Here is a 14,012-nt window from a genome sequence, read left to right on the forward strand (position 1 = left end):
TTATCGTTATCGTTATCTTTAAAACTTTGTTTTCTTGTTTAAAAGATGTTAATGTCTGTGTATAGTCGATTTGCTCATTAATTATGCTGCTTCCTTTGTGAATTATAGATTCTTTTAAGATTAATTGTAGACATGATTTTTCTTCCCTATTTATCTTTGATGATGTTAACTGGAGATTAAATAATTGTATGATTTTTTTATAATATGATTCTTCTAATTATTCTACATACATATACAAGTATTAAAGTAGAGTTATCAAAAAATGAATAGTTTACGAGATATATTTTATATTTTATTCTGGCACATTTTGACACGAAATATAAAATATCTTGTAAACTATTTATTTTTTGGTAACTGTACCTTAACACTTTTATGTACGGAATAATAAAAAAAATATACAACTTGTGATATGTAACTATACATGTTTTTTTTGCAAAGCAACAATATGTTTTCTTTACTCCAATTGATTCATATTATTATTCTGTACATAAAATAAATAGTTTACGAGATATTTTTATATTTTATGTCAAAATGTGCCAGAAAAAATATAAAATATTTCGTAAACTATTAATTATTTGCTAACTCTACCTTAGTACTTTTATATATAGAATAATTAGAAGAATCATATTATTAAAAGAAATCATACAATTCCATTTAAAAAAATGGCGATGTCCTTTTTGTGAACTGAAAAAAAAAATCGATTTTTTCGAAAACTGGTTTTATCATTACTCGTCCTCCTTGATATCCTACAACTTTTGTCTAAAACTATTGTTTTTTTACATCTTCTATATAAAATTTTGTTATAATGTTTTTAATATAAAATATATTTTAATATAAAATATGAAATATCTTGTAAATTATTCACTTTTTGACGATTGTGAATATAATAAAATTATATTCACTAATTATTCTACTAAATAATAAAATTAATTTTTACATTTGCAATTTTGCACAATTAAATGCGTTAACAAAATGTGAAATGAAAAGTGAAAGTTTACGAGATATTTCATATTTTATAAAAAGAAATATGACAAAATTTAAAATATTTCAGGAAATCCTTAACAAAAGCTTGATTATACTGTTTTAAAAACGTCTCGACGAGAGGCTACAACTTTTATCTTAAGGAAAAAATCAAGTTTTATTTAAGAAATTAGTCGCCTTAAAAATTTCTTGAAAATGACGACATTTACGACATGACTCACGTAAGAATAGTATAAGAATCATGTGTCGGCCCCTTCAAACAACTTTTGTCCGAAGAATTTTTTTCTACAATTAAAAAAGTTTTTGGGGTGGGTAAATTAAAATGATTCACCCCGTATAAGATGAGATAATAATGTAAGAAAGAAAATTGTATATATATTTATATACACAATTTTTTTTCTTACATTATCTTATACGGGGGGTGCGAATCATTTTACTTTACCCACCCCAAAAACTTTTTTATTTTTGACACATATATATGTATATATATACATATATATGTATACACTTGTAGTATATACACACACAATTTTCTTTCTTACATTAGTATCTCATCTTATGCAATACGTATTGTGTATATATGTATCTTATCTTATATATATATACATATATACATATAAAGTTAAATTAAGTTAAATTTAAACGGGGGCCCCGTCGCCAACGCGGGGAACGTCCCGGGGATCCGAGCTCGGTCCCGTGCCTTGGCCTCCCGCGGATCTTCCTTGCTGCGAGGCTTCCGTGGCGGCGCGAGCCGTCGTGGTCGTCCTCTTCGGCCGCCATTCAACGCTCAGCTCAGAACTGGCACGGTTAAATTTAAAAGTTAAATTTAAAAAATACCATCGTAAAGTACGTTTCAAGCCCTTTTAAAATCACCCCTTATTTGTACGTTTCCGTCGAATTGTTTCTGCAATAAAATAGTTTGAATGTGTGCATAATCGACGTTTTTTTCAATTTTTTACAATTTTCAACCACGCGTAGCTTCTGGAAAAAAAATTTCTAATTTTTTTTAAAAAATATGGGTCTCATATTTTCGACGGCAGAATATGTCTACCAAATTTTAAAAAAATCGGAATCATCGAGGTAAATTCACTGTCCGGTTTGACGTGGAATGACTCATATGTATATGTATTGTGCGTGTACCTACTATAAATATAGTATAGGTATATACCTTGATATCTTCGTTGCATAGTAAATAATGTTATAATCTCCAAAAAATATGAAATAAAGTAATACACTTTATTTGGTGACAGTCAGCAAAACTTTTTCGTGTGGAAACTACTAAAATTATTTGTTAAATTATGCTAATTTTATATTTGCAAGATAAAAGAACATAACAAATTGTCAAATTTATATTAATACTTGCGTTACGTACTAAATTATAATTTTTTTTATTGAAATATATGCTATCGCTCATAAATACTTGCGCATCCATTAGTTTTACTTTTTTTTGTAAATTAATTTTAATATTTTTAACGTGGATCATCGTTTTTATATTTATCTTTTGGGGATAGGTCGAGAATGTGCAAGTAATCTATTCGAGTTCGTATCTTAATATAGTCTTTAATCCCACAAGTTTCAGCGTATGTATGAATTCCGCGGATACGTCCGTATGCTAGCGAGTCACGATGCCGAATGTCTACCTCTCTCTCTGTCCCCGGGATCTCGCGGTCGTTGTCTCCTCTCCGGACTTGGTGTCCTTCGAGGAGCCGCTCGTCATGTTTCGCTCAATGTTATTAATTATTGTTTATATCTTGCCGGCCAGTACGTTCCCGCTTATCGTTACCTATGTTTCTGTTTTCCCACAATCTAACGTCTTTTCCTAATTATACGATTTCGCTACCTCTTATTTTCGCGTCGAGCTGTTTCGGCGGTTAAGTATATGACGATATAATCGCCACAATCTATTAATCTCTCTTTCTAGATATTTATCTATATCTATTAATTTCTTTTAAGGGAAAAAGATTTCTTTGAGAATTTTTCTATTATAACACTATTTGAAAAAGCATGGCTGGGCCAAATACTTATGGAATTATATAGAATCATTGGTCATTAGAAACTTATATATAAATGTCTTTTACACAGTTCTATAATACACAAATTACGTCTAGTATTAGTAATTATTTAAATTTGATGGAAAATTAAATGTGTTTTTATAATATAATGCAACATAATATTAAGGTATTATTGAAAAACAAAGAAAATATGTTACATTTACATAATAATTATAAATAAAGTTACTGTAATAAGAAGAGAAAAATTTTAATACATATTTTAAATTTTATCCGATACAAAAAGTTATAGTATAAAAGTATTTAGTATATATTTAGAGGCTGGCAAATGTTCATGTTTGTTTGAAAACATTGATATGATTAATAGTTGGTAAAATATTTTAATATTTTCTGTCCAACCGCTGTCCAATTTTTTCATAATAACGTCATTTAACAATTAATCATCGATAAAAAAAAAGTTGATTATCTATTGGCAAACGTATCAAGTATAATAATAATATTGCTCAAACGTTGTTCTATTCACTCTATTTATTCGAGGAACATGTTACCGCACTAGAGAGACCATCATCATATAAACTCTTGTACGATTAATAGTCAGTATTGCGCTCCTCTAATAACTATAGCACATTGTGCTGCCCGAATGTCTGCGAGACTATTACTAAACTTTATTTATTGCGACAAATTGTCTATAGGCACAGGTATACTTAATACTAGCTTGCAGTCTTCTTGTTATACATCCTTATACATATATCACGGCTCGTGTTTAATATTGATTTTTGGTAATTGTGTATATATTGTGACCTCCTCCATCTACACAATTACCTGATTTTTTTATATACTATCAAGTGATTTTTTGCTAATGCTATATTTTTCTTTTCTAATAATAAGAAAGAAATTTTATGTTGCAAAAGATAGATTGCAACTTCTATCTTTCAACTTCTAAGTGTCTGTTACTTTTGGAAGTAAACTGTATATTCCTCCTAATATTATTATACGATATCGTTACTAGAAAAAAGAGAAAATACGACTTCTGCTAAAAAAAAGGATTACAGTGCCTTTGGTTTTTTCAATACTAACATGACTAATTTGATTACTGTAGTTATAATTGAAAAAAAATCGAAAAATTTTCATCTACAATTTTCTTTGTCAAATGCCATGAGAGTGGCATAAAAAATCGCGTCCATTTTGTGAATATCACATATAGTCTCTTTCAAGCAAGACAGTTGCAGGTAAAAGTATTAAATGAAACTATTGTCTATCTGAACAATAAGTAAGAAACTTTAAGATTAGACACTGTGGTCCAGATTGCTATCGGCAATTGCAGATATTCGATCGGTATTGACACTTGTAGATGTCTGATCGGTTAGACTTATCGCACGGGAACTAGCTTCAGGATTAACATTTAAAATGCTTTGTATTTCTTTATCGTTGGAGTGACATGCACTTTCGTTCGTCGGATTATGCGCAGATTTTTTTGTTCTTGAATCGTTCACATTCCGCTCTAGAGTTTCCTCCTCGTAAACGGTAAATTTTTCCAAGCTAATCGCACACGCAGCTGGTATTATCTCCTTTTTATCGTATTTCCTGCTGATGGTGTGCGCATCTTTCGTTGGCTTGCACGCATCATCCAAGAAGTTTTCTCGCGAGCAACATTGGGAAGAACCGCAGTGTTCCCCGTGGCAACGAATTAAGCAATCAGTCTTCTCCGTATTCGGCTTCATCTGCTGTTATACAGACGAGATTATTATTTAATGAAGCAATTTTTTAAAGATAAAAATAATTAATATTAATGAGATACCTTGTGAAACTTGTGGAACTCTGGCTGTATAGTGACCTGCGTGATGCCCATTTCGATGAAAAAGGCAGTAACTTGATCCGTGATACTAGCATAAACCTAAAATTAAAAAATTGAAAAAATTTATATTTTTAATATTGAATGAAAATATCGAATAAAGCTAATCTTCCTTTTTCAAAAAATTGTTAAATGTATTTCTATCAAGTGTGTAAATTGCTTGAAATATATTTATATTAAAAAGAAAAAGTTGTTTTTTTATGTACCATTGGATTCAGAAAAACAATATGGACCGTGCAAATAGCTTGATGCTTTGCTAACTGCCATACGTGTAAATCATGGACGTTTACGATACCCGGAAAAGCTTCCAACAGTTCTCTTTTGAGACAATCAATATTGATGTGATTTGGAATTGTTTGCAACAATATCAGGCCTGATTCTTTCACTGTAAAAAAAAATAAAAAACAAAACAAGGGTAATAAACTAAAAGTAATCAGATAAAATAAACTGCTCAAGGTATTTTCAAGAATTAAATTATTTTTATTCATGGAATAAGAGATATCTAATAAATTAACACTTCAAATTATTATCTTACGAATAGTTATCACTTTGTATCATTATCGATCTATACTATTTATGCTGCTTATTTCTTCTTTTCTTTCATTGTATATTTATCAAATATATTAATATACTCACTGTACGGATAGCAAAGGACGAATAGAGAAATTGACGAAATAATAGCGAAGACCGGGTCAATGTATTTGGCCACATCGGAATCGGTGAAGTAGACTAAAATTGACACTACGATGACGAAAACGCACCCGAGAACGTCTCGACACATTTCTCTTAAACCTTGGCTTTTTGGTATCGCCAATGGACTTGGTCTTGTCTGCGCGGACAGTTGTTGCTCACCATCCTTCGTTTCTTGCGAACTCACATTTCTGAAATGTCAAGTGTCACGTTACGGTAAATAAAATTTATATGCCGTGAAACCGACTTTTATTAACTGTTTCAACAAACCCCCTTTTCATCTCTGATGACGTATCTCGAAAACTTTTAAATTCTTATTATTTGTGCAATCAAGTATTGTATATACATATATGTACGCGTTTCAAAAATTAAAAAACTGACAAATTTATGTAACTCGATCTATTATCTTGTACGAGCAAGTAATATAAAGTTAATCAACACAAACTTATTTTAAGTACAATATTTAAATATTCCAAATTATTGTATATTGTATATTTTTTTACTAATTTCTTGTAATTCGAGTTATTGTTATAAAAAAAACCACCTGCATAATATTACGTCGCCACTCTTGGTGACGTGCAAGAAAATGCCCTGATTGAACGTGAATCCTCCAATGAGGATATAGCAGAAGGCATTCAGAAGTATTCCTGAAACGCCGATGCACAACACTGGCAATGGGTGGTGCATTTCATCCAGGTGATCGATGTGCACCAATGTCTGCAGTGCTTCCATCAGCAAAGAGAAACAAAAAGAGGCGAGAAAGACGCAGCAGACGAGCATCGTAACGATGTCGATTCGGGCCCATCCAAATGTGTTTTTCATTCTTTTGTCTGACCATGATTCCTGTAAAGCGAAGTTTTTACATTTGTGCCGGTCGGTTATTGGCAGAACTTGTAATGAGTAACTATCCACACACACACACGCGCGCGCGCGCGCGCGCACACACACACACACACACACACACACGCACACACACACACGCACGCCCGTACGCACGCATGCACACACACTCATTTTTTCAAATAAAGATTTTTTTTTGAAGAGTATTTATAGCAGTTCTATCTGTGTAAACGAATTTTTATTTTAATAGTCTTATAAAGATTCCATTGAAAATGATACGTTCTTTTCTTTGTCTCGATTTCATTTAAAGTTCTCTTGAAAATCATTTGAGATTTATATTGTAAAATTATATAAAAGAAAATTACACTAGTTAAATTTAAATATAAATATTTTAAATTTAATTACACTTTTGGGATTCAAAAAAATATTTTACATTATAAAAATAAGGGTATTTATTTTCAACAAACAAACTATGTAATTTCCTTTGATATAACTCTTTCACGATTTTAGTTTTATAGAAAAGGCTTTCATTAAAATTAAAAAGAATGAAAGAATATCTGTTTTCTATTTTAATCTTTTAATCTCTATTTTTCAACATCGTTAAACCGTACCTTCGTCTTCGTTGATAAGGACGTGATAGAATCCTGTTCTTCGCCGTTAATGCAGATGGTCGAATTTCCTAGTGAACTGCAATTACTGTTGTATCTTTCCCGATAGCTATACTGTGAGCAACACGTAATTTACGAGTAATTACAAATTTGCATCATGAAGAACACAATTAGAATTATTGAAGCGATACGTGCTAATGCAAGTCTTAATGCAAACTTTCTTATATCAAATATCAATATAAAATACTACGAAATTCTCGAAGGAACTCGACTTGGGTTGTGATCCCTTCGTTCGAGACGAGGCTCTATTCTCCACTTAAAAGTTTAAGGAATTAATAATAATAATAGTAATAATAATAATATATCAATAAAAGGTAAGATTTCGTTCGAGGTTTGTTTCTGTTTTGCATGCTGAATTGCGTAAGTACATGTATACGCAAATAGATATAATTAGCAGTACTTTAGTATGTGTATTTTTGTATTCAACTCTTTTGTTACAGAATAGGTCATCATTGTATGCTGGACAGCGAACCGCGAGTATGCTTTACCGCGGAAATAGAGCCAAAAAGTTTGTTATCTTATATCATACAATTTATTGATTTTTCTATTAAAATTATTCTAAACAGACAGAAAAAAGGTTGACGACAATACGAGAGAAGGTTCATGACATTTGAGCCCAGTTCTTTTGAAACATTGCATATTTATAATTATGTGCCATTTATTACTACAATTTTATTTGTATTTATCGATTACGTTAGAGTGGCCGTACACTTTTGTATACATCACAGAGATAGGTCTGCGGGACATAATGGTTATAATGGCCGTTAATATAGCGAAGGATTTTTAAGGATAGTTATTATTTAGGATGATTAAAATCAAATTTGTTTATCTAGCGAAGAGTTAAGTTTCTTTTTCGTAATATTACATACATTTGTGAAGGAAATAAATTACATTGCAAGAAGTACACATTTAAATTCGCTACGCGATATAAACACCGATTGGATCGAAAGATTATAAAATATGTCATCGTGCGCGTGGATTTGTGTCACTTTGCGCGAGTGAGACTGATGAATGTGGCTTTCGCGGATTTTTCGCGCTTACCTTGATCGAAGTCTTGATCGAAGCGATGCAGCCGACAAGTGCCACAATGTTGCAGAGCATGTGGTAAGCGTTGAGGAGCAGAGTCAGCGAGTGTGTTATGTGACTGGCGACGATCTCGACCAAGAAGAAAGCCGTAGTGAAGAACAGCACCAGGTACAGTTGCACCGGCTGTAGCCTCCTGAACCATTCTTTCACAGCCATATGACCCTGCTCGCAAAGTCACGTGAATGTTTCTACTCGAATCTCTACAGCGATATCGCGTACATGGGCGATCACACTGTGTTACTCCACTGTCACATAATATTATCTCAACTAATCGCTTTATACTATATCTGCAATCGCATTTGATTTCACATAAATTTATCTACGATAGTTTGTAAGAGACATCTTCGATCGTCGTTGTAAAACTTGGTGGATTTACCACAGATTGACTTTTTTCTTTTTTGTAAATTTTCCATGTCCGTCGAGTTGAGAATAGAAATGTATGTGAATGGAGAACGCGATCGCTTTTCAGCTTGTAAAAAGTTTACTTTTTGTCAAGTATATATATGATTAAGTTAGACTTTAGTACATGGAATATTTACTTTGAGTGAGACAGTTTGTTTCGCGTTTGTTAAGGCCAATTTAAATGCGAAAGAAAATTGAATTGAATTGAAATTGTTCAATTCGAACGTTTGCTTTTGGTTGAGGAATTAAGATAAATAGCTATAATGCTTCTTGCAAGAATGACGTATATTGTAGATAAGAAAATGAGAGCTCAGTGAAGGGAGTGATTACTGTTTGCGAGATATTTTCCAGACGCGCCATACAAAATTGATTGGCTTTTAATTAAACTTTTTACTAAACTTTAATTTTTTCATTAAATTTTTAATAAAACTTATATATTTATTTAAAGAGATAAAAATAAATGTGTTGAACATATCGTGATCAATAAAGATAATCTCCACGTTAGACGTTATCGATCTAGACGTTAGCAATCAATTTTAATCAATCACAAACAAAGTGAACCATGGATCAACGTGAACAAAGACTGTTTTTTATAAATAAACTTTTTCCCATTTTTTATTTAATATAACAATTCTATATTTTCATTTAATTTTTCATTATATCGTTCCATTACTTACTTTTAAAGTTCTAAACATAATTATTAATTATATATTTTCACATCAGGATAAACAAAAAATAACTATAAAAGATTTTTCCAATTATATTTAGTAGAATAATTTGTATATAAATCTGCGACATTCGCAAAAATAAATAAACCATTTCTTTCCTGTATTTCCATAATCTGTAATATACATATTAAATAGAAAATTCTGTCCAATATTATAAAAAAAAGGATAAATTTCTCTTATAAAGAAAGGAGTCTTTCTCTATTTTTTAAACACGCTTTATGTATTTTCTTTTAAGCATGAAGTTATTTAAATATCTAATAGTTGTAATAAATTTCTCTTAAAAAATTTATTATTTCAGAGTAACTGGACGAAACCATTTGTAGAAAGATTTAATAAGTGATTTGTTTTAATATTTAAGGGTTAACGCAAAGATTTCTAAAGAAACGAATTGTTTAGAAAATAATTTTTATGTCACACGTGCATGGAAAGTGACACATTCCGCACGCGACGCGTGCGGGATTTACCACTTTCCACGCACTTGCAACATAAAATAGGGTGTGCAACACGTGCGTGAAGTTGAAAATTCCCGTGTGCGGTGACCGCACTCGCCTTCGGCTCGTGCGTCAACTCCGCACCCGTGAATTTTCATCTTCCAGCACTTGTTGCACAATATACTATTATAAAACAGTGTTAATTTTTTTATATTTGTCTAAATCTCCATATGTTGATAATGGTTACGTCTTGGCAAGAGTTTTATCCATTGTCGAAAATTTTTGCAAGTGCTTTTGACAAGAGGAAAATAATTCTTAATGCAAGAAAAATTTATTTCTGTTATTGAAGGCACACTACCAGGTACTCATTGACGTATGTTCGACTAAAGGATGGCGCTGATTGGATTGATTTTACTCTTTAATTACTGCTTTATTAAGCATTATAGAAAAAAAATTGTATTGTATATTCGCATAAACGCGCCGTATCACTCAAGGTACATATTACACATCTATTATATTTAGCAGCGAAATTTTGATTTTTTAACAAATAAATCCATTATAAATCTCTCACTTAAAACGAATATTTTTATTTCAAGTTTTGAATGAAACATTTATGGGTCTACATTTACTTATATAAACTTGTTTATTTATTTCTATCCAAAAAGTGTATTGAAACAGTTTGACCGTCGAAATTGAGATAGTCTCGATAGCCTATATATAGGGTGAGTCATTTTAATTTACCACCCCCAAAAACTTGTTTATTTTTAATTTAAGAAAACAATGCTTTTATCTTAAATTAAAAATAAAAAAGTTTTTGGGGGTGGTAAATTAAAATGACTCTGCCTGTATAGCAAAGAGTTATCCAAAAAAACGTACCCTTTTTATAATCCTTACGGACAAACGCTCCGCGGGAATTCAAGATCACTCTTTGATGTAAAGTTTCACTGCACTGTACGGTGGCGAAGAGGAAAAACACTGTTTATATGAGTGATCAATATCGCGTTCTTTACCGATTAAGCAACATTTCTCGAGTATAATGAAAGATACTCGGGTAGATCGATAAAAAGTGGACGCCTTACTGAACGAGACACAGTCGCCGTGCGGACAAAACGATATTAGAGCACGGAGCGGTTAGACGTTTCGCGATTATCTAGCTATTGAACCCGATGAGTCGGGTCGTCCTCCGTCCGTCAGTTCGTACGTCCATCGCCAGTTGTTCGTCCCTTACACGGAGGACGTGATATATTATTATCACTTACTGTCACTTCGTCAGATAATCTGCATTTCATGATGTGCGCGTGCGTTGATCGATCTTGATCTCGATTTTTATCTTAGATCTGAAATCCGTGTACCTGCACTATAATGCTGTTGTTTGACCGCGGTCGCTTATCGGGAAACGTTTGTTAAGCCAATGAATCGTTTCGCGTTGCCTTTAAAAAGTTCGCTCTCCGATCTCGCGGCGTCTGCAGTTACTCTACCTCGTCCGAGAAGACTCTCGACGAGAGGACTCTCGCGCCCACGTCGGACGTTAACGTGATGAAGAAGACGACGCAAGATCGTTTCCGCGCGGCGCCGACCTTCGGCAAGACAATTTATAGTTAACTGTGCGTGCATCCGTTTAATCGTTGCCGTTATATACTTACATCGCGGCGTGCAGCAAATTTCGCGAATCGGGAGATTTCGGTGACAAGAGACACCGCCGTGGATGGATCGTTTTGCGTATAAAAACAAAGTCAAACGATCAATTTCGTCGTCATTGAAATATTACTACGATTGACTGCTGCAAATTAAAGTCGGAAATGAGAATACGAGCAACGTGTTTTAAAATCATATAATCCCAATGCACTTGGAAAGATTTACATTCTTTTACATACAGGAATTGGTGTTTAAGACTGCGATATTGTCTACATGCAACTAACATAACTTCGTAAAAAGGCATATTGCATTGTAAAAACGCTAATGTGCTAATTCTTAATTGATTCAGCGTTTTTAATTTATAACATTCAGTCAGAAAATTCGTATCCGACTGCGAGAAGGAAAAATGAGGAACGTACCGGCGCGGGCGGCCTGTTTTGAGACTGATCTAAATTGAGTGTGCGGTATAGCGAGCGCGCATAGTCGTGATGACACAGGCACGCACAGCGACACGAACGAGTGCAATTCGTAGCCTGTCAAGCGTGTACGTGTCGCAAGATCTCTGATGTGTTAGATCTGAGAGGGGGACCGTCAAAGCGTTAGTTGCGAACATCCGGGCGCAGTAATAGGCTTTGAACAACGAAATTCCCGCTCCCACAATCGATGTTATTTCGGACGGTCACGGCGAAATCTATTGGTAACGTAAAAGCGCGACAAAATTATCGGGAGACGATTACGCGTCGATCGGTATAGATATAGTTACGTTTGATAGTTACGCGCTGGATCTTTCCCGACTCTCCAGTTAGGCGAACTAGAAGATTCTGAAGAACATTACGCCATGATTGTTGCTATCTTATCAGTAGACTCATTCGAATAATCTACACAATAATAATAATAATACAATAGGAACGGAAGTGGCGCGTATTTTAACATATTATCGTTTAATACATTCTCCAATTCACACACACACACACACACACACACACACACACACACACACACACACACAGAAAAGTACATACTCCCAGGAAGCAAATATTACTTGTTTTAAGTATTTGATAAGTTTATATAATATCCGCAAATTTACCATAAAGTCATAACAAGTATCACATTTATTCAAAACATATTCTAGATAATCTAGATCTTAGTAAGTCTAGTACTTGAAACAAGAATATTTAATTAATACGCAAGAATTTGGTTTACTTACTATATACCTAGAGTCTACGCAAGAAAAGCATATACTTAAGTACATAATTCTTGAAAGAAGAATAAATTCTTGTCTTGAGCACAAAATGATGAGCCTTTCCAAGACTCGTGCCCCAAGTACATGTTAAAAATTAATAAGAAAATATTCCTTGTTGAAGAAAACTATTACTTGAGACAAATAAAATAAAAATTAATAAACTAGGACTCTCGATAATCAAACAATAAAGATTAAATCTGTAGGCCTATTCTGTGGAACTCTCAACAGTTTCGTTATCGTTATATCGTCGTTGCGCAGCTTTTTTACTATATATAATATCTGCGCAACACAAGTATAACGATAACGAAACTGTCGTTAAGAGTTACAGAATAGGCCCACTGGACATGAGAGTCAACGCGGTTCTTTTTGTGCGTGATAAATCAAAATTTATTTATTAATAAAATAAGATAAGTAATTGCTTTCCTTGGCTGTAGAATGACATTTTTTTGTGTGCAGAATGTCCTAAATTTACGAGTTAGTTGCGTCTGAAAGCTATACTACTTGCGCGTGTAATTTTTTACGAATAATTCGTGATCTGTGCAAAAAGAACATGTAAATAAACTGCGTGTGTTTGTATGTATGTATGTATGTGCGTGTATGGGTATTTTTCCGATCTTCTCTCTCTCTCTCTCTCTCTCTCTCTCTCTCTCTCTCTCTCTCTCTCTCTCTCTCTCTCTCTCCTCTCTCTCTCTCTCTCTCTCTCTCTCTCTCTCTCTCTCTCTCTCTCTCTCTCTCTCTCTCTCTCTCTCTCTCTCTCTCTCTCTCTCTCTCTCTCTCTCTCTCTCTCTCTCTCTCTCTCTCTCTCTCTCTCGAAGAGACGCTTTATAATCGCTATGGTAATGGGAAGTTGTACTGACCTTTGAACTTTGGTATATATGTTTTGTTGAAGATATCAGTGAGAATATATCGGCACTCTTGGGAAGAGGAACACAGTTATCGCATTCTATATATTGACATTCCGTATTATTTACGAAATTCGCGCCAGAGATCTCTTCGGAGACAACCGAAATCGTGCAATGCGCGCATATCGCGTAGGCGAACTAACGTTTGTCTCCGACCATGCGTGAATTATATCGGCTGTCCATTGTGATCGCTATAAAAGTAGGCAGTAGCCGATAACCCACCGATTATCTGCTCGCGTATCCAATGATCAAATAAAAGACTCGGACGTCATAATGAACATCAGATAACTATGAATCCAGGGACGTTTAAACTCGACTGTGCTTCCTCGCTATCCAAGTCTTGATAATCGCGTTTACGATTATTACTTCAAAAATTATCGCGTATCCTAGAATGGTCCTATAACCGCACATTGTTTTACATCCTCTTTAACTCGCATTAAAACGCATTGCTATATAAAGAGATATATAATATATATATAATAATATATAGATAAAAGTTATATAAGCATTAAATATATTATAGAGACTTGGCTCTATAAAAATGA

General features: G+C 33.4%; 1 protein-coding gene across 11 annotated transcripts; it reads right to left on the reverse strand.

Annotated features, from left to right (window-relative positions):
- Positions 1 to 2,521: 2,521 nt before the first annotated feature.
- Znt77c (Zinc transporter 77C) lies at positions 2,522 to 13,630 on the reverse strand. 11 transcript variants are annotated; one of them, XM_071713947.1, is made up of 10 exons: positions 13,423 to 13,629; positions 12,086 to 12,200; positions 10,564 to 10,636; positions 8,082 to 8,288; positions 6,984 to 7,094; positions 6,077 to 6,375; positions 5,479 to 5,723; positions 5,049 to 5,227; positions 4,789 to 4,884; positions 2,522 to 4,714 (listed from the first exon to the last, which is right to left on the reverse strand). In XM_071713947.1, the coding sequence occupies exons 4-10, from the start codon at positions 8,280 to 8,282 to the stop codon at positions 4,277 to 4,279; spliced, it is 1,569 nt and encodes a 522-aa protein (XP_071570048.1). In that variant the 5' UTR covers positions 8,283 to 8,288; positions 10,564 to 10,636; positions 12,086 to 12,200; positions 13,423 to 13,629; the 3' UTR covers positions 2,522 to 4,276. The 11 variants fall into 11 exon arrangements, with proteins under 11 accessions (XP_071570048.1, XP_071570046.1, XP_071570042.1 ...); XM_071713945.1 differs by having other exon boundaries at positions 10,564 to 11,024; positions 11,742 to 12,200; XM_071713941.1 differs by having other exon boundaries at positions 10,564 to 11,467; positions 11,562 to 12,200.
- Between the last annotated feature and the right edge of the window lie 382 nt (positions 13,631 to 14,012).

This window comes from Temnothorax nylanderi, unplaced genomic scaffold (assembly GCF_030848795.1).
Source record: "Temnothorax nylanderi isolate EJ_2023f unplaced genomic scaffold, tnyl_v1.0 TNYL_tig0132_pilon, whole genome shotgun sequence".
Classification (NCBI taxonomy): domain Eukaryota; kingdom Metazoa; phylum Arthropoda; class Insecta; order Hymenoptera; family Formicidae; genus Temnothorax; species Temnothorax nylanderi.

Bases quoted from the DNA above. Each gene is read 5' to 3' on its own strand.
- Znt77c (XM_071713950.1), bottom strand. From the start codon at position 8,282: ATGGCTGTGAAAGAATGGTTCAGGAGGCTACAGCCGGTGCAACTGTAC. The intron at 7,095-8,081 runs GTAAGCGCGAAA...TGTTGCTCACAG, and splicing joins CGATCAAGACTTCGATCAAG to TATAGCTATCGGGAAAGATA. The intron at 5,724-6,076 runs GTGGTTTTTTTT...TTGACATTTCAG, and splicing joins GGCGACGTAATATTATGCAG to AAATGTGAGTTCGCAAGAAA.